At 40.4% G+C, this 21,923-nt stretch overlaps 1 protein-coding gene across 1 annotated transcript in view; it reads right to left on the reverse strand.

Annotated features, from left to right (window-relative positions):
* Positions 1-591: 591 nt before the first annotated feature.
* The window catches only part of nrg3a (neuregulin 3a), a 361,916-nt gene continuing 340,584 nt past the window's right edge, over positions 592-21,923 (reverse strand). Inside the window, exons 4-6 of the mRNA XM_079689985.1 lie at positions 18,092-18,195; positions 10,613-10,798; positions 592-2,386 (exon numbers count right to left, since the gene is read on the reverse strand). Coding sequence (XP_079546111.1) covers positions 1,756-2,386; positions 10,613-10,798; positions 18,092-18,195 — 921 coding nt within the window. The 3' untranslated portion in view covers positions 592-1,755. The remainder of the gene's footprint in view (positions 2,387-10,612; positions 10,799-18,091; positions 18,196-21,923) is intronic.

The following is a 21,923-nucleotide window of genomic DNA, read 5'->3' on the forward strand; positions in this document are numbered from 1 at the left end:
GGCTTATTTACACAATATGATCACATGATTCCTTCAAGCCTACTATTGCAGATCTGGTGTAAACTAGCTAGCTAACATAGCTAACCTAATTTCAAACTATTGACAAAACACAATTATGAAACCGGCTCTTTGCATGCACGTGTTTTGGCACATTTGTGCTTTTACATATGCTCAGTATTTCTAAGTGTTTTTGGTCGTTGTTGCACGTTTGTCCCTGTCGTCCATATATGTCGTACATATCCTTAATCCTCAGTAGGAACCCCCTTTAGTATTTGACTTTCATTCAAGAGCTACTAACGAAATTCAAACCTGCCCCATATGGGTTTTGACATCAATCACAGAGTTTTATGGATGGAAACACTTACTTTAGTGTATGTATAGTATAGTGAAATGAAACCATGTTTTAAAACATTATTTGTCATTGATTTCTCCAGGCAGCATGGTGAAGAGAGGGTGCTACTTCGATAGCTATTGGTGAATACTGGTATGAAGCCAGTTTACACCATGTGTGGAAAGACCAACAAATAAGTGAAGTAAACCAGACTGATGTACATGCATGTTGCTTTGAGGGAGTCATAAATGTCTTTGAAGCAATCAACTGAAACAACTGTTATTTTGAAAAATCTTTACCAGAATTGCAACCATTTTTTACTTTTTGTCACCAGAAACATTTGGCTGTAAGTTCATACAGAGATTCAAAAGCTTCCAATTCATAGGATACAACATAGAGACATTTATTTGTTTCAATACCCAAAACCATGTGTTCTCCCTCCCTTCAGCCCCAGAAAGCAGCATTGTTCATTGATAACCAAAAATGGAAAAACAAACAAAACAAAATGTCAGAATAGTTCCACTTGTGGCGATTTCTTTATGTCCTTCTTTATGTCCTTCATCTGACCGTCCAACAATGAATGCACAAGTGAGTGTGTGTGCGTGTCTGTGTGAAAATACCATTTGTAAAAAAAGCTAAAGTAATCTAGATTGGTTTCGACCGATAGGGAGTCAGCGTCCATGTAAGCTGTCTTTAACAATCTCCCAAATCGGACCAACTGTAGAAGCTTCCAGGTTTTTTCTTCTTCTCTTGCTGCATTTCAGTACGCACACACATACACGCACGCACGCACGCACGCACGCACGCACACACACAAACCTCACGGCCGGGGAATCTTTGTTTGTAAATCCTTTAAGTGTATTCTTGGCTGGGTAGACAAGTTTTTCAAAAGGTAAATCGGTGAAGAAGCTCCTTCCTTGTCGGCCATATTGGATTCTGTACAGGCTCACAGAATCGTGCGGCGATAACGAAGTCTTTCTCTTTCTCTAGAGCCGAAACCCAAACACGTGACTGGAGTTAATACAAAAACAGGGAGAAGGAGAAGAAAACAAAAGTTACATCATTCCTGTGTTCTTCAACTTTGTACTTGGTCACTTTTTGAATTCCATATATTTATATCCATATATATTTATATATATATTTATATATTCTTTTTACAGTTAAAAACACCATGGAGTTGACAGACTATTTGGTTTCTTTTTGCCTAAGTGTTTCTCTTGTTTTTGTAAATAAATGCATGTAAATATTTTTTTTCTTCCATACTGTCAGTCAGTGTAAAGGCGGTCAGTGTTCGATCCGTACAGAATGCATATCACCAGCACATTTTCCATGATATTACATGTTGTTTTTTTTCAATTCGGTGTCCTACAGAACACAATAGTCTGTCAAACACTGTCAAAGTGAAAGTCCTAAATGGAGTCCTCTCATTGGCTGATTTGGCCCAGGTCTCTGTGTGATAGGCTGGGGGTGAGCAGCTGTGTTTGCGTTGGTCCGTTGCAGCTCAGCGCCCCAACACTTCCTCCATTAAGGTTCAGGAAGCAAACAGTTTCTCTGGCCTCCACTTCCTGCTTCCTGTTTGCCAACGCCAACTTCCTGAGCTGCTCCTGAGCCTCCTCCAATAGCAGCACCACCTCATCCCGCTGCTGACCAATAGCAGAGGAGCAGGAAGTAGAAGACAACGTGACAACATGTGCTGCCGTTTTCTCTCTCCTTGCTTCCTTTCCTCCTCCTGAGGACATGGCCCTGGTTGCCGAGGAGACGCTGGTTTGCATACAAGAAGCCTCATTTTCGTGGTGATACTGGACGGAGGGGATGATGGGGATGGAGCAGGAGCGAAACGGAGGAGGCGGGGAGTTGCTATGACGACGTCCGGGTTTACGTAGACTTCGGGTGTAAGGATTAGGCTCGACTGCACCTGAACGCACCTCCACGCTCAAAGAAGATGGCAAGGATGTCTCAAAGGAAACAGGAGGCGTTTGCATATGAAGGAAAGCATCTGTCCTGGGGTCGACACATCGAGGATCGCCCTGCGTCTGACATCTCGGGAAGAAGGGGCTGGGGAATTAAGGGACACAGAAAAGAAGATAATTGAGAATTTACCCTTGTTTAAAAAGCATACAAAATATATTACAAATATTGTTTTGATATCAATTCCCAACATTTCAGATGTACATATATGATTGTTGATCGCAAATACTTTCTGCTAGATCAAATGTAACACGTTTTGTATTATAGTTCTTATTTATACAAAAATAACCCACTATAATAAACACTTGGGTTGCATATTCATGTTTATTTTTGGGAATTTTGATATTAAACAATCTTTTCATACACGTTTCAAATGTAAGATTTTCATTGTTAAAAGGACATACATGTGTAGGGGGTCTTTTAGTATTTGTAATTTTGTTTTACTTGTTCTACTTCTTCATTCAATTAGATTTAGAATATGCTTTATTCATGTAAATTTGCAAAATGTACTTTCAATCTTTTAAAGTAGACATACTTGTCAAATGAATTTCCCAATTTGGGATGAATAAAGAATATCTGACTCTAATCAAAAAAGCAAAACAAATATTGAATGAATTTCTTATTTTTTAAAGTAAATATACTTTATTTCACAAATTTGGGTATTTAATTCGCCAACTTTTTACAAATACTTATTTCATTTTGGGATTAATGAAGTATGTCTGATCTAAATCTTATCAAATCTAGCATGCAAAAGTAAAAGAACAAATCATTACATCATGTTTGATCAGTTTCTTTACAGGCCATGAAGTTTCAGGTTTTACAAAACATCCTTGTTTCACTTTTCTCTTATTTTTTAAAGTTAAAACAGGTCACTTTGACCCGAACACCACTTTAGGTTTTAAAGCAGAAAACTTCCAGAAGTCATTTTGTCTTTGAGTGCAGTTTCTACTAAATCGCCTTTTGTTTGACTCCCACGCTGCAGAATACACCGAGGGACAGATCTACGCCCTTTGCCATCTCACAAAGGAGGACGAGGGGGAAGAAGATGGGCCGTGACATCTTTCTTTCATCTCTTTATATCTGAGTCCATGCACACACGCACACAAAAAAATCTAAAAATCTCACTTGAAGAGGTTACCTAGAGTTTACTTTTTATATTATTGACTTAATGAAGAATGTTAAAAATAAGTTTCATTCAGTTCAGATTCAGTCAAGGACAAATTAAGTTATCGCTTGATGTCATTTCGATCGTTTATTTTCTGCTTTTTAGTTCCAGCTATGGGTCATTTGATTTGTCTGAAAGTAATTTTTTTCCAACCTATTTCTGCATCAGTTCAATTGAGTCTGTCTTCTTTCCCTTTTAGTGTCATCCTGATTCTTAGCCGCCATTAAACTCAACTGAATTAAATATGTTAAAGAGGACATAAAAAACACATTTTCAGGTGTGTATCAGTATGTAGTGTCTCTACTTTAAAGAGTCCTCTCCTGCTGATGTTCAGGTGTATATCAGTATGTAGTGTCTCTACTTTAAAGAGTCCTCTCCTGCTGATGTTCAGGTGTATATCAGTATGTAGTGTCTCTACTTTAAAGAGTCCTCTCCTGCTGATGTTCAGGTGTATATCAGTATGTAGTGTCTCTACTTTAAAGAGTCCTCTCATGCTGATGTTCAGGTGTATATCAGTATGTAGTGTCTCTACTTTAAAGAGTCCTCTCCTGCTGATGTTCAGGTGTATATCAGTATGTAGTGTCTCTACTTTAAAGAGTCCTCTCCTGCTGATGTTCAGGTGTATATCAGTATGTAGTGTCTCTACTTTAAAGAGTCCTCTCCTGCTGATGGTCAGGTTTATATCAGTATGTAGTGTCTCTACTTTAAAGAGTCCTCTCCTGCTGATGTTCAGGTGTATATCAGTATGTAGTGTCTCTACTTTAAAGAGTCCTCTCCTGCTGATGTTCAGGTGTATATCAGTATGTAGTGTCTCTACTTTAAAGAGTCCTCTCCTGCTGATGTTCAGGTGTATATCAGTATGTAATGTCTCTACTTTAAAGAGTCCTCTCCTGCTGATGTTCAGGTGTATATCAGTATGTAGTGTCTCTACTTTAAAGAGTCCTCTCCTGCTGATGTTCAGGTGTATATCAGTATGTAGTGTCTCTACTTTAAAGAGTCCTCTCCTGCTGATGTTCAGGTGTATATCAGTATGTAGTGTCTCTACTTTAAAGAGTCCTCTCCTGATGATGTTCAGGTGTATATCAGTATGTAGTGTCTCTACTTTAAAGAGTCCTCTCCTGCTGATGTTCAGGTGTATATCAGTATGTAGTGTCTCTACTTTAAAGAGTCCTCTCCTGCTGATGTTCAGGTGTATATCAGTATGTAGTGTCTCTACTTTAAAGAGTCCTCTCCTGCTGATGTTCAGGTGTATATCAGTATGTAGTGTCTATACTTTAAAGAGTCCTCTCCTGCTGATGTTCAGGTGTATATCAGTATGTAGTGTCTCTACTTTAAAGAGTCCTCTCCTGCTGATGCTTTAATGTTCAAAAAGTTCTTTATTTTCCTCATACTGTCTGTGCTGCAGCACCTCTTTTCACCCTCTGTCTGAAACCAGAGCCCAGTGTGCTCTGATTGGTTAGCTGGCCGGCTCTGTTGTGATTGGTCAACCGCTTAGAGATGTCCCGGCCCTTAGTTTATCATGTACAGAGGCTCATCCCTGATGTTGTTCCAGCTACTTTTTGCCACGTCTCGTTCTGTCAGAGTTTCCCTCTGATGGCGTGTTATCTGTATTTAGGTCGAGTTAAGCCACATTACAAGTCTCTGATCTGTATCCTGACATAACTTCACTGAGCCCAGACATAATCTCTCTCTTTCTAAGTCTGACCGTGCCCTTCAGTGTTATCAGAGTCTAAATCCAGCTGCATTCTCCAGCAGAGCCTCATTATCTTTGCGTAATAACTCATAATCCTACACAAAGGCTATCTTTTTCTGCCATGACAAACATCCTTGTAATACCTCGTCTCACGCCCTCTCCATCAATAGCAATGGGAGGAGAAGGTGGGGTTTTTCTGGTGACTCAAAGGAAATCACTTCGTCCTTTTATCGCCGCAGTTATTTGTTTCCTCGCCAAAAAAAAACCCCACAGTGGAGATTTAGCTTGACCACAGAGAAGGATCCCGGCAGCGATAAGAGAAGATGATGCGAGGGGGCTAATTCCCGAGATAACATTCACAGACAAATCTCTCTTTTGATGTGTTGAAACAAAATCAGATTGCACAAATCTATGAAGCACAGTTCAAATATAAACCCTGGAGCAACGGGGGAGCAGCTGGAGGGGTTTTACACAGAGAGTGTGTGCAAGTGAGTTGAGATAAGTTACTGGGCTTCATCTGTTTACAGGAGCTCATTACATGCACAAGTGTTAACAGTCCTGTTCATCAATCCTTCTGATAACGTATCAATACACCTCATCTGTTTGCTGCTGAGTGAAGTCTTGATGCAGCAAATTTTTTTCCAGAGACACGTTTATGTAGGAGCCATATGTTAAAATGTATAATTTGATATATTATGTGTGTATATAGATATATTTGAACATGGTAATTCTTTGTTATTATTATTATTATTATATCATTTATTTAAACCAGCCGTTGTAACCGCAGCTGCTTGTAATTAGAATGAGAAAGAGAAAAGAATCACGGAGCAATATCGTTTTTTGACCTTTGAAAATATGTGTTTGTACTGATATCTTTTGTTTATTAAAAGTCCCACGTCATGGCCATTCCTACTGATCATAATTCCATTGTTGAGGTCTACTAGAATAGATTTATATTGTGCAATTGTCCAAACTCACATTGGTTATACAGCATCTCTGTGTAGTATGTGTATTCACTCTCTGTCCTACACGCCTTGTTGGAGCTCCTGCCCCCTCCCCCTCCCTGTGAGCCCAGTGTGCTCTGATTGGTCGGGACGTTGCGAGGCTCGTTGCTACGAGGAGCGGACAGGTTTCTGGGTCGGCGATACAGCGAGAACAAGCGAAACTCATCCTGAGCACACACAAACACTCACAGCCGAAGTATAAACAATAAGAGTGGCTTGATATTGAGAAAGAAAAAGGTTTATAACGCTGTGAGAATGGGTCTGAGGAGAGCATTTCTCCACCATCCCAACTCGTCTATTACCAACCAGGGAGCTCTATGCAAGTCAATGGGACTCCCTGTTAGTTAGCCAAGGGGTCCTGGTGAGTGAGGGGCTCCGTGGATTGGTCCATTTGGGCCAATCCGGTCATTTGTTGTTGATCTGGGTGTTCACACGTCACAGAACCCAGGAAGCAAACAATGGAAACAGAGAAATGTCCAACGAGGCGTTCTGGGGCAGCATAGACAGGTCTTCTCTGTGTTAGAGTTTTACTCCCTACAGTGTGTACTCTGAGGGTTTGTGACTCTGCAGACCGTGTACATGCAGAAAAACTTTCATATCACACAAGGGGACGGGTGATAACCTGAAAAGCATGACATGGGAGCTTTCAGTAAAGAGTCAACCAAACTTTCCTGAGACGTATTTTTGTTGGAGTCAAGCTTATTGCTACTTGTGGATATATACATTTTTGGATTAGACAGAACTACACATACATATTGACATGTACGCATACATTGAACTTAATATAATAGCTTTCAACTAACCTAATTATGTTAGTTATGTGAGATTTGTTGACATAATACATTTAATTAAAGTCAACATTCCAGTTGTTTCAGTGTATGATTGTCTTACTGAAGGCTGCACGGTATCTCAAAAACGAGCGAGGGAGAAAACGTATGTTTCTGTAGAAATACTGCAAACAGTGGAGGAAAAATACAGAAATGCGTGCAGTGCCTCCATCAGCCATTTTGGAGACAGCTTTATCTTAAAATAGAAGTAACAACACGGGACATTCTGTCTCCCTGTCAGCCATTTTGTTGAGATAACTCAAGGCTTCTCTAACAGGCAGCGAATAGAGCGGGCGACCTTTCTTTTAAAGCCGTTTTCTAACTGTCATGTGCTATCTGCACACTGCTCTATCACTTCCTTTCACTGCCACCGTTTCTTTCTTCTCTTACTATACTTACTAACACTTTCCTTCTGTGTCAGAATGGATTCAAACTGCTTGTCTCTCTCCGTTTTCTCCATTTCTCTCCGTCTCTCTGCAGCTCTCCCTCACTTTCTATGCAGTCATGGCCAAGTATCACCATGGCAACTCAGACTACCATGCTTTGTGAAAGGGAGTCCGCCTGTTTATCTGCCGTTATGTGAAATCGTGCATTAGGGAACGAGTGGGTAGGTGTGCAAGGGACTTTTTAAAAGGAGCATGACCTCTTGCCATTTAGCAAAACCTCTCCATGTGTTCGTCATGAGCTAAAATGTGCAGCAGCTGTTCATGAATGCCTTTTATGAATTTGTATTCTGTACTATGACATGCAAGCACAGTGTATGGCAGCATTTGGGCAGCAAAGGACACTCCAGTGACATGTTGGCTCCCCAGAGAGTAATTTCCACTGACCGGAGAACAACGCTATTTGACCAGAGGACGTATGGACCAATCATGGCCAAGTAAAACATTTCTGGTCCAACCAAAGGATCCTGAAATCGTGCATTAGTGACTGACTAGTGAGTAGGTGTGCATGGAACTTTTTAAAAGGGGGCACGACCTCTTGCCATTTAGCAAAACCATTTCTCCATTTGTTTTTCATCAGCTAAAATGTGTAGCAGCTGTTCATGAATGCCTTTTATGAAATGTAACTGTGCTATGACATGCAAATACAGTGTATGGCAGCATTGGGGCAGAACATGACTCATCTCGCAATCAGAAGACATGTTGGACGACCAGAGAGTAACTTCCACTGACCGGAGAACAACACTATTTGACCAGAAGACGTATGGACCAGTCATGGCCAAGTAAAACATTTCTGGTCCAACCAAAGGATCCTGAAATCATGCATTAGTGACTGACTAGTGAGTAGGTGTGCATGGGACTTTTTAAAAGGGGCACGACCTCTTGCAATTTAGCAAAACCTCTCCATTTGTTTGTCATAAGCAAAAATGTGCAGCAGCTGTTCATGAATGCTTTATTTTATAAAAAGGGGAATTTGTATGATGTGCTGTGAAATGCAAATACAGCATATGGGCAGCTGAGGACTCTACTAGCTATCAGAAGACATGTTGGTTGACCAGAGAACAACACTATTTGACCAAAAGTAAGTCCTAGTAAAACATACCTGGTCCATGCGGATCCTGAACCTGACCAGAAGATATTTTTGTTGACCAGAAAGTGCTCGGACTGCAGTCGAGTTAAACCAAAGACAGCAGGCCAGTCTGGAGGACACCTGACCTGTGAGCACTCAGACTAAAATACAGACATTTTGGACTTATCATGTGGACACTTGGGCGCCCAGAGGACACTTGGGAAGCTTGAGAAGAGCTCTTTCGTTGAGGAGATGCACACTTAACAAGCTCAAGTGGCCCTCAGGAGTGGCATTCAGGTTAGACAAAGGAGCGTGATTCTACATTTCTAAACACAGAAAAGATGGACTGACTTTAGATGGCTGTCAACATTGTGAAGCGAGTTCAGCTAACGGTGCTAAAAGTGCAAAAAAAAAAAATGGCTAACAGTGTTTGAAGAAAACGGAAGGTGGTTTGTTTATTTATTAATGTCCTGAATATCTCGTGTAACCAGAGGAAACTTAATAAGATTGAGGCAACAAGGGAACCGTGTGCAAACTACTGAATTCACTAAATGCCTATAAACACGTCTGGCATTCTGACTCTATAGTATGTGGGAGTTTCCTTCTTTTTTTGCCCAGCCATAGCTTCCTGCTCGTCCTGTTTCTATTAGTATGCATGTAGGTCATGTGGAGCTTCATCCTCAGCCAGGACCGCCGGGACCTGAGCGCTTGAAGAGAGGCTTTCTAGTCCAGGTGGGTCAAAAAAAACGGACTCACAACACACCAAAAATGAAGACACCTTCCACACCAAATACATTTCTTGCTAATCGCTCACACTGATCCTTTTGCATTATCATTGCAGCCAAGGGAAATGCAAAATGATTTTTCCCTGATAATATTTAGATACCAAGATTTAAACTTCAACCACACACCACACACCAAAAAAAGAAGGGTAAACACACCTTCCACACCAAATACATTTCTTGCTAATGGCTCACATTCGCTTTTCCCTTGGCTTTTTCCTGATGATATTTAAATGCCAAGATTTAAACGGGGACTTTTGCATGGCACTGAAAAGCCGAGAGTCATGATTTAGCTCAGGCTTGACACGATGTCGGAAAGGGAAACGACGGAGAGAAGAATCTGGATGTGCATCGTGTCCTCAAAAAGCACGAGCACCCGTTCCTTTGAACTCGTGCCACTGCGCTGCAGACCACTACATAACGTGACCTTGTTTTTATCTTCGCTCAGCAGATTGGAAACAAAGGGATGGGGGTTTGGGGATTAAAGAAGGTTGGAAAAAAGAGAGAAAGAAATGCACTATATATATATATTTTTTTTTTTGTTAAAAGACAATCACAGAATTGCCTTTGAAATATCCACCCTCCTGAAATGGAATCCAAAGCTCTGTCCACTGCATTTTTCAGTTAGTGGCTTTCATTGAAATGACTCAGCACATGGAGGATATACAGCAAAGGGAAGAAAGACGGGATAAAGCCTTTAAAATACTCTTGATTCTTAAGCTGTAATTCCATCCAAACCAGTCTTGGTCTGTCTGCATTGGAAGAGCCGGCAAACACAGTAAGCTTCAGCGGACTATTCCTCAAAACTAGATTTCAATTTTTATGATGAAGCTGTGTCAATCATTTCAAGTTAAATATATATAACTCCTTTAACCAGGTAAAAGTCTCATTGAGATTAAAATATCTTTTTTAACAGCGACCTGGCCAAGAGGGCAGCATGAACAAAGTTTCAACATTAACCAGTCCATAGAGGTGGGGAGTAGTGGAGTACAAATACTTCGTTACTGTACTTAAGTACATGTTTCTGGTATCAGTACTTTACTCCACTACTTATTTTTCTGACGACTTTTTACTTATAGAAAACAGCTGCTAGTTATGGGTACTTTTTACTGAAGTACATTTCAAAGCCTCTTTACTTTGACTTGAGTAAAGAAGTTTAGTCAGTACTTCTACTTTCACCAGAGTATTTTTAAACATGAGTATCTGTACTTCTACTTGAGTAAAGGATGTGTGTACTTTTGCCATCTCTGGTCAATATGCAAATAAAAGAAACATTAAAAACTAGCACAATTAAACATATTGTAATCTCTCCTTCAGTACGTTCCCTCACCCTCTCTGAGCCTCAGCCTCCCTCTCAGAAGAGTCCACTTCCTGGAGGTGTTGGTAGGCGGGGCCTGAATACTTGGATCCTCCAATCGGATTCAGCCTTCCCCTCGGGATGGGCGGGGTCCTGCGTGGAGCCGACCAATGGGAGGCCCGGGTTCTCTGATCCGGGCTGTGAGACAGGGAACCACTTCTAGGAATACAGAGAAGAAGCCAAAACATATTAATTATGGTTTATCAAACTATTACACACTGCACATATTTTCTATTTTATTGCAATCTATTTCAAATTACTGCTTTATTTTTATTTTGCTATCTTTTTTCTTATTTTTTTGTAATGTTATTATAGTGTTCTTAAAATAGTTCGCTATCTGTGTTTTTCAAATTTGTTGGTATACTTTATGTCTGCACCACGACACCAAGTCAAATTCCTTGTTTGTGTCAACTACTTGGTAATAAACCTGTTTCTGATTATCTGATAGAATATCTTGTTAGGTGTTTAACTTTTGGAATATGTGGCTGTCCATATGGAGATTTGTGTAATAATTGATTGGATTGAGTGGGTTCATTAGTAGCTCAGGTCACATGTAGCTTCAGGCAGATTGTATAGATTGATTGTTGCTAATCTTTCTGTTTGTTAATTGGTTTTGCATCACAGAGTTGCCACTGTTGGTGGTTCTGTTTGGATAAAACTGCAATTTGGATTAGTTCTATTTACCTTTTTTCATTGGGGTCTGACAGTCCTCCATTTTTAGATTGATCTTTTTTTGAATTAATCTGTGCAAATCGGGTTGAGGCTTTTCTGTTGCTCTGTTTTGGATTAAAGACGTTTTGTAATCACTGAAAAATAATCAAATTAGTTTGTATCATAAAACCACAGTTACAAATCTGGATTGAACTACATTTATGAAACTCATCTGCAAAGCTACCAGGTGTTTGGTACAATATTGGCACCTTTCTGGTTTTCTTTGCAAAAGTACTCAGTTCTTGTACTTGAGTAAAAGTAGAAGTACTCAGATCTTGTGCTTGACTGAAAGTAGAAGTACTCAGATCTTGTACTTGAGTAAAAGTAGAAGTACTCAGATCTTGTGCTTGACTGAAAGTAGAAGTACTCAGATCTTGTACTTGAGTAAAAGTAGAAGTACTCAGATCTTGTTCTTCAGTAAAAGTAGAAGTACTCAGATCTTGTACTTGAGTAAAAGTAGAAGTACTCAGATCTTGTACTTAGTAAAAGTAGAAGTACTCAGATCTTGAGTAAAAGTAGAAGTACTCAGATCTTGTTCTTGAGTAAAAGTAGAAGTACTCAGATCTTGTACTTGAGTAAAGTAGAATTACTCAGATCTTGTACTTGAGTAAAAGTAGAAGTACTCAGTTCTTGTACTTGAGTAAAAGTAGAAGTACCAGAGAGTAGGAATACTCTGTTACAGTAAAAGTCCTGCATTAAAAATGTCCCTCAAGTAAAAGTATAAAAGTATTATCATCAAAATATAGTGAAAGTAGCGACAGTAAAAGTAGTCATTGTGCAGATTGGTCCATTTCAGAATAATAGATATGATATGTTTTATAATGATTGATCATTAAAGTGTTCTCAAAGCTGGTAAAGGTGCAGCTAGTTTGAATGACTTTGTATACTGCAGGGTAGCTTGTGGATTTACTCCAGGTGGAACTAATGTCTGATTTAACACTTGATTATATTTCACATCATTCATCCACATCTGTGAAGTAACTAAAGGGATTAAATACAAGTAGGGGAGGAAAAGTACACCATGTACCTCTGAACTGTAGTGGAGTAGAAATATAGAGTAGCATCGAATTGAAATAGTCAATACAAGTACCTCAAAATGTTACAGTACTTGAGTAAATGTACTTAGTTACTTCCCACCTCTGAAATCAAGAATGATAATAGGACATAAGTTCCTCCTAGGATCATAGTTTCTGTATTTTCCCAAAGGTTACTGGAATATATCCTGCAGTAGAAAAAGCTCTACAAAACAACATCTGGTTAGTTACACATCTTTCAAGGAAAAGTGTGATTTGTCTCTCTTAGAAAAGTCTGTTGCATTACAATACTCTGAAAGCATGAAGTTACAGTATATGCATGTCCTCTTTGCTTCCATCCAATCTGTCAAAAGAGATTTTACAGCCAGAAAATACACAAGTACGTTTTGACTTGCTTTACCAAAGTAGCAAATGTCCTCTCCGGGCACTCATTCATATTTAACGCCGCTGCTTTAGAGGAGAGGTTTGCCTTTCAAATGTTGATTCTTAGCCACAACAACTGAGCCGTGCTTACTGGAATAGCATTGGCAGAGTTTTCTATAAACACATTCAAACGAGATATTTCCGAGACACAGAATTAGCCTTGGTAAGTTTACTTTTGCCTTTTCTGTTGAACTGTGGTGTCCCAGAACTGCCCGGCAATAGCGTCCAAGTCTCTGCCCATAAGCTGATGTGATTGCAAACAAATAAACCCACAAAGAAAACCATTTGTGGTTAGAGCACTGCCAGCCAAGTCATCCTGTGATCGACTCGCTCTTCACTGAGAGAGAGAAATGGAAAGAGAAGGAGGGGAAAACGTCTGGCACGACTTTAGCCCAAAGGTTAGAGGAGTGGATTTTGTGGTTTTGAAGGTCGTCTCATCGTGTTTCTACTTTGTCTGAGAAAATCTCTGCTCAAATACCGCCTGGGTCCGTCTGAAAAAACCTCATTAACCCTCGGCTTGTGCAGAAAGGTTGTTAAGCAGGAGAGGAAGAGAACTACGAGTGTACTGAGGTGTGGAAGTCTCTAACTGGATCTCACTGAAGGAGTGTGAAGTCTAAAAAACAGAGAAGTGAACCCATTTAAGTAGTAGTTTAAAGAGGACATATAGTGCTTACTTTTAGGTTCATATTTGTATTTTGCGACATGTTGACATGCTCTAATGTTGAAAAAGCTCTTAATTGTTCTCGCATTGTAAAAACAAAAAATCTTGCAAATATATTCGTCTGATTTCTAGTCAGGATACGTCTTTACACTCGATATAAGACCTGATAACTGAAGAGGTTACAATGCAGGGAGATAGAGGCTCTGGTTTTTAGACAATGCATCTTCAAGACTCTTGAAAACATCTCATTTTGTATCTCAAATAAAACAAGTTTTTGGTAACATTTTATATTAAGGTACACAAATTCACCATCAACTAGTTGTTAATTAACATGCATATTAGCAGTATAGTGGCTCTTTATTAGTCATTATAAAACACTTATTAATGCCTTATTCTGCATGACCATATTCTCCAAGTACTAAACCATTAGTTGAGAGTGTTTCCTCAACAACCCTCTAATTAGTGCTGATTCATTGCAAGTAAGGAAGTTGCTGTACATGAGTTTTGGTCTTAATATGCTCTGCTCAATATGGGCCTAATACGGCAGCAGTACCACACGAATAGTAATTCTCCCATAATAACACTTCAGTCAGAAAACGTATTAGACTAGAAGCAGGATATAGTTGAGTTTGGCGTCTAGGCTCGGGCCTCATCGCTCCACAGATATACATAGCTCGATGAGTGATGATTAAATAACTAACCCCCCCGAGCCTACAGGTGGAAGCTGGGGTGGAAGCTGGGGCGGAGGATGGAAGCTGGGGTGGAAGCTGGGGCGGAGCTGGGGTGGAAGCTGGGGTGGAAGCTGGGGTGGAGCTGGGTTGGAAGCTGGGGTGGAAGCTGGGGTGGAGCTGGGGTGGAAGCTGGGGTGGAAGCTGGGGTGGAGCTGGGTTGGAAGCTGGGGTGGAAGCTGGGGTGGAAGCTGGGGTGGAAGCTGGGGTGGAAGCTGGGATGGAAGCTGGGGAGGAAGCTGGGGTGGAAGCTGGGATGGAAGCTGGGGAGGAAGCTGGGGTGGAAGCTGGGGTGGAAGCTGGGGTGGAGCTAGGGTGGAGCTAGGGTGGAAGCTGGGGTGGAAGCTGGGGTGGAAGCTGGGATGGAAGCTGGGGTGGAAGCTGGGTTGGAAGCTGGGGTGGAAGCTGGGGTGGAAGCTGGGTTGGAAGCTGGGGTGGAGCTAGGGTGGAAGCTGGGGTGGAAGCTGGGTTGGAAGCTGGGGTGGAAGCTGGGTTGGAAGCTGGGGTGGAGCTAGGGTGGAAGCTGGGGTGGAAGCTGGGTTGGAAGCTGGGGTGGAAGCTGGGGTGGAAGCTGGGGTGGAAGCTGGGTTGGAAGCTGGGGAGGAAGCTGGGGTGATGGTGGTGTGGAAGCTGGGGTGGTGGTGGGGTGGAAGCTGGGGTGGAAGCTGGGTGGAAGCTGGGGTGGAAGCTGGGGTGGAAGCTGGGGTGGAAGCTGGAGTGATGGTGGGGTGGAAGCTGGGGTGATGGTGGAGTGGAAGCTGGGGTGGAAGCTGGGGTGGAAGCTGGGGTGGAAGCTGGGGAGGAAGCTGGGGTGATGGTGGGGTGGAAGCTGGGGTGGTGGTGGGGTGGAAGCTGGGGCGGAAGCTGGGGTGGAAGCAGCAGCGACGTGGAAGTAGCTGCATCAACAGCAGCAGCAACCAAAGCATAGAGAGAGATCTGGCAGTTAAATAGAGCGGCACATTAAGGAGACTCTGATTGGTTGGTTGTAGAGTGGAAAGGGGCGTTATGTATGAATGCAGCACAAGTGCTCGAGTTGACTGCCTGAACTAGCTCGCAGGCTTCGCCCCATTTAACAAATATGATCTATTCTTATGTAACAAGACATGAAACTAAAGTGTTAATTGTGTCAAAATAACTCAGAATATGTTCCCTATTTTGAAGTGAAGTCTTGTTCAGAACAAATAAGCTAGTAGTTTGTCTCTAACTAGTTGATGGTGAATATATGTGTACCTTAAAAGTGTTACCAACAATTCTTATTGGAAAATCACCAAACAACATCAGAAAACTGAAAACCTTTGAGCATTTCAGGATTATTTTTTAGTGCTTCTCTGTTTAAAGGACATACTTCCAGTAAAGTAATAAAATACAACAAGTTAAATATTTAACTTTCACTCACTTTCACTAAATTGAACTAAATTCAGAAGCATTTTTTAATTGCATGATTTTTTTCATAGTTTTGTTTCACATGTGCATTTTCAATTTGAATGTTTTTTTAACTATGCAGGTTATAAATACTTTTTCTAGGTAGCTTTAGTAAAGTGTTTATGCTCTCAAAGTAGCTAACGCAACATCGACTACTTTTCTGATTTACCCCCTACATTGTCAAAGGTTTAATAGAGGTTTTTCTTCATGATACATGCTGTCTTTTCGTTATTTCTCACACAGTAAAACACAAAAACCTGGGGCAGAGTATGAAACCATGAAAAATGAATATTAAAGAAGTAGAGGAGCTCTCTCCTCTTTGCCTCAGATTGTCGAAAATGTTTGTATTGGAACACAAAAGAGATTTAAATTCCAACTCTGTCAGAAGTAGTGTGTGTGTGTGTGTGTGTGTGTGTGTGTGTGTGTGTGTGTGTGTGGGTGTGGGTGTGTGTGTGTTCGTGTGTTCGTGTGTGTCTGTGTCTGTGTGTGTGTGTGTGTGTGTGTGTGTGTGTGTGTGTGTGTGTGTGTGTGTGTGTGTGTGTGTGTGTGTGTGTGTGTGGGTGTGTGTGTGTGTGTCTGTGTGTGTGTGTGTGTGTGTGTGCGTGTGCGTGTTCGTGTGTTCGTGTGTTCGTGTGTTCGTGTGTGTGTGTGTGTGTGTGTGTGTGTGTGTGTGTGTGTGTGTGTGTGTGTGTGTGTGTGTGTGTGTGTGTGTGTGTGTGTGTGTGTGTGTGTGTGTGTGTGTGTGTGTGTGTGTTGCTCCTGATGAACATCCCAGCGCTGGCTCATAAATGAAAATCCTCGCACATGTGCTTCCCATATTATCTCCGCCTCGTCTCCTCCTCACTGCTATAGATATGCTTATTAACATGTTTAGAGCTTTAATTATAATTACTATCATTCTTCCGTGAATCAGCAATTAGCTCTGGCTGCTCTGTAATGTGGGTAATTCAATTTCTCTCTTCACTGCGTCCTGCTCATTACAGGAGAGGACACTGAAGTTACCTTTTGTTTGTTTAATTTGTATTATTGTTGTTTACCTGCAGTGTCTTTATCTCCGGTGTGATATTACACCTGCATGCAGAGGTGGGAAGTACAAATACTTGGTTACTGTTCTTAAGTACATTTTTCTGGTATCAGTACTTTACTCCACTACTTGTTTTTCTGACGACTTTTTACTTTGACTTCTTACATGTTGAACACAAATACCTGTACTTTCTACTTCTTACATGTTGAACTCAAATACCTGTACTTTCTACTTCTTACATGTTGAACACAAATACCTGAACTTTCTACTTCTCACATGTTGAACACAAATACCTGTACTTTCTACTTCTTACATGTTGAACACAAATACCTGTACTTTCTACTTCTTACATGTTGAACTCAAATACCTGTACTTTCTACTTCTTACATGTTGAACACAAATACCTGTACTTTCTACTTCTTACATGTTGAACACAAATACCTGTACTTTCTACTTCTTACATATTGAACTCAAATACCTGTACTTTCTACTTCTTACATGTTGAACACAAATACCTGTACTTTCTACTTCTTACATGTTGAACACAAATACCTGTACTTTCTACTTCTCACATGTTGAACACAAATACCTGTACTTTCTACTTCTTACATGTTGAACTCAAATACCTGTACTTTCTACTTCTTACATGTTGAAAACAAATACCTGTACTTTCTACTTCTTACATGTTGAACTCAAATACCTGTACTTTCTACTTCTTACATGTTGAACACAAATACCTGAACTTTCTACTTCTTACATGTTGAACTCAAATACCTGTACTTTCTACTTCTTACATGTTGAACTCAAATACCTGTACTTTCTACTTCTTACATGTTGAACTCAAATACCTGTACTTTCTACTTCTTACATGTTGAACACAAATACCTGTACTTTCTACTTCTCACATCTTGAACACAAATACCTGTACTTTCTACTTCTTACATGTTGAACACAAATACCTGTACTTTCTACTTCTTACATGTTGAACCCAAATACCTGTACTTTCTACTTCTCTCATTTTCCAAACAGGCTGGTTCCTTTAGTCTGAATGTGTGTTTGGTGGCGTGATCATTATTATTTAGAGTCATTGCGTGCCTATTGATTTGAACACGATCCGTGTATCCATCATTTCCTGGTCTTCTCTAAAGAAGAGGGACCAATGGAAATGTTGTCATGTTGCCGTTGGTCACCATGGAAACATTCATTAGCTAACAATGACATTATTGTTCTATTAATATAAAGGGAGGTCAGGTACTCTTTAAAACAGCTGCTAGTTATGGGTACTTTTTACTGAAGTACATTTCAAAGCCTCTTTACTTTGACTTGAGTAAAGAAGTTTAGTCAGTACTTCTACTTTCACCAGAGTATTTTTAAACACGAGTATCTGTACTTCTACTCGAGTAAAGGATGTGTGTACTTTGCACTCTCTACTGTGATTTAGCGTCTTACCTAGGATGTTTGGCCGTGCCTCTGGAGCTGGAGATATTGGTGCCGTGTGCAAAGCTGGACTCAGAAACGGTTCCCTGGCGAGACTGGGAGGAGCGTTTGAAATACTGCGGGAAACAAACAACAACAAGAACAATAAGTTTGTATCACCGTCAACGTGTCATGAGGAATCCTTCAGATACAAGACAAAGTGTTCCCACTCAGATAAAACCTTTCCTTTTTCTTAAGCACGGTATATTCACACATTTCTTTCTCACATGCTGAGACCCTCGAGGCCTTTCTGCCTTGATTCAGTTGATTGTCAGAGTCTAGTAAAATCTATATCTGCTTCAAAATCATTCTTGCTTTCAGGGATTCAGGAAAATGATGCTGTGTGGAGAGGAGAGGGCGGCTGCATGTTGATATAGTAACATCTTCTAGCAATGGTGGCAACGTCACTGAGGTCAAGATTTCACGAATGACGGCTAACAAGCTAAAGAAGAAAAAACAGAGATAGCTTTGAAAGACTGCTGCTGTGAATGTATTTACGATTTATTGGATTGTATTATTTGGTTGTCAAATGTATCTGCTTAAAATGGCAATATGTAAAATAACCATTTAGGCTTTATAAATGCACAGTACTGTTGCAAAGACTCTGCCGTTGTATCTGAAATCTGCTTTATAAATAAACTAACCTTAATCCCCGTTAGACCACCAACACAAAACAGACTTCAACAGTTGTGCCTGTACATATCAAAACTGTTGTGAAATACTTCTGATCATGTGATATATATTCTACACTTATGTGCAATTTATGCAATTACAATTTGCTAACGTTAACGCTAACTAGCTCAAACTCACTTCACGTAAATATCACTACCTATTTTTCTCCACATTTGAACTTACTTAGGCTTTTAATTTGCACGGTACCTCTGCTACTGTAATAATAATAATACGTAAGATTTGTATAGCGCTTTTTCCCAATGCTAAAGGACGCCGTACATTTCCTCACTGAGCGGGCGAATAAAGGATTTCTGATCCTGATCCTGATTAAGATATGTAGGTACATTAGCTTTTTCACTGCCCACCACATTTTTGACTATATACACACTTAAAAAAAATCCCCCAAATGATTGAAATCAAACCATTTTGAAAAGAGAAAGATTTGTTTTAGCTCCACATTTTTGCATAATTTTACTTACAATGTGCTAACGTTACTGGCTCAAACTCACTTTTGAAAAATATACATTTCTTTCTCCACATTTGAACCTACTTAGGCGTTTGTTTGCACTGTACCTTTGCTGCTGTATCACGGTACATTTCCTCACTGATTATGACAGTGTCTATTAAGCCCCTGTCACACTGTCCCGAAATTGACACCCGATGGACACACGATAAAGGAAAAGTTCAAATTCGGCTCTGATCGTAACAACATCGGGCAATTCGTGAGGGCATCTTAAGCCATCGTATGACAGCCGGTTGAGTTTCTCAGGCTCCGGCGGCAACTTCGTGAGCGGCAACTTCGTAAGTCACTCGTGAGGTCATCTTGTCAAGTCGTGTCATCTTCGTGTTATCATCGGGCATTCACCCTCACTCTGATCGAGGCGAATGCCCGAGGGCACCGATGATAACAAGATGCCCTCACGGTGGACTTACGAATGGCAAAATTGACACACAAATTCAACAGGAAAATGAACCTTCACAAGGTCCTTCGGCAATTTTTTGGCATGACAAAGATTTTGCCACCGCTCACGAAGTTGCTGCCGGAGCCTGAGAAACTCCACCAGCGGTCATACGATGGCTTAAGATGCCCTCACGAATGTCCCGATGTTGTTACGATCAGAGCCGAATTTGAACTTTTCCTTAATCGTGTGTCCATCAGTTTTTTTTATTGCATAACAAAATCATGTAAACATATTATGTAAATAACCCAATTTGTGTTCTGTGAAACTGAAAAGGATATAATATATTATTTTGAAGGCGAGTTGACAGGAAGTTGTTGTTGCTATGGAAACAACATTACGGAGAAAACTATATTCTACATATAAAGACGGATAAAGTAAAGAACAAAGTCTGAAAATATCAGTACAGTATCATAGTCCTTTAAGATAATTTGTTGTTTTAATGGGAACTTATGGGGTATCAACTGGTCCCTTACAAGGCATTCATGTAATTTAAGAGTTTCCCAACGTGAGGTGAGAGTAACAAAAAGTTGTCGTTATAGTTTTAAACAAATGTAGAATAAGAAGAAGCAAAAACATATTCCTCTCTTTTTCCATCGCTGTGTTATGACATTATTGAATGTTTTCACACTTCAACGTTTCCCAGAAATGATTGGAATGATACAATTTGAGAAGAGAAACATTTGGTTTAGCTTCTCATGTAGACATCTCTTCTAAGTTTATAACGTTTTGGAAACAATTGCCATGTTTTGAGTGCAATTCAGACAAATGCCATAACTCCAAATCTCGCTCACAGCAGATTTTCCCAGGACTTGAGAATATGAGTTTTTTCAAAGCCTTACACTAATTGAAATATATGAAATTGAATTTGTGATAACAGCCCTTGTAGTAATGTATACACGCAGATCGTTTGCATATCACCCGATCTCTCTGAGTCTGATCTATTTCATACGTTTTATCATCGATAGGCAGAGAAGTCATAATCATTAATAAGAACTGAGTTCATCAGTTGGAACGTTTATCAGTAATCTATGCAATTAAGTTTCAGTACATTTAAATAAAGAAATATTCGGATCAAATGGGGAATTAAAACATGTCGAGCGATGGAGAATCACAAAAACAATTTTTACAGTACAAAAAAGTGATTAATTTCTGCAACAAATACCATATTTCCGCCTGTAACATCAAAGAGTACATTCTTCTGAACCCTGAAACAAAACTCATGGCTATTTTCGTCGTTTTTAGCACAGTGAATACGTCACTATGAGATTTACCACATGTCCTTCGCTTAGTTCAGAAATCCATTCCTTTTATACTACTGCTGTATATCTTTCTCTTTACTGCTTTGCCTTCCCTCTGAATCTCTTTCTCAGTCCTCCATCCCTTCTCCTTCCCTTTGCAAACCGTCATGACAGGATTTCTAAATCAGCACTAAAGTGGTCCTATATAAGTCCCAAGTTCACCCTGAAAAACTAGCAAACCACATGAATGTCTGGGAGCAAATTCATTTGATATGCTGCACAAATATGGCCAGGATCCGTAGAATTTTCGGAATATACAGTGGTGCAGTGACAAGTCCTAAAACCCCAGTGTGAGTTAGCATTTGACCCTCGTCTCAGAGTCAACGGGATTTCTCCGTAGCATTTTGGAAAATATCTGGAACTAAGGTCTGTGGTTGAGACTCATTGAAGAGACGGATCACGTTTTGTTCTAGGACATCAAATCCATCAGCAGTGACCCCACTGGTGATTTCTGAAGAGTTGACGTGTCTGAAAAACGATGGTTGTTACCAAGTGGCTGAATAGGACTACAGAAGTTGTGGAGGACGTTGTGTGTCATCACGCCGAACACGTAAACACTCCTCTAAGTTTGTTAGCCCTGCTCTGCTTGAAAGCAAGAACCTGCCTCCTGCAGACTGTTCAAACAAACGCTTCAACTCGTACCATTTAGAATCTGTATGTTTGAATATGGATCTGAAGTTGGCGTGACGTTGAAGTCGTGCAGCTGGACTCGGCTGTAGTTCCTTTATAGCATAACGTTAGCATTTTGCTTCTGGCGACCAGATTTATGATTCGAAAATGATAAAAGTAGGGTAGACATGTGGAGATTATCCGGCTGAACAAAACGTGCATTTATCAAACAGGTTCGGTTTCCACAGACCTTATTTCGAGATA

Source organism: Notothenia rossii (assembly GCF_949606895.1).
Source record: "Notothenia rossii genome assembly, chromosome: 6".
NCBI lineage: Eukaryota > Metazoa > Chordata > Actinopteri > Perciformes > Nototheniidae > Notothenia > Notothenia rossii.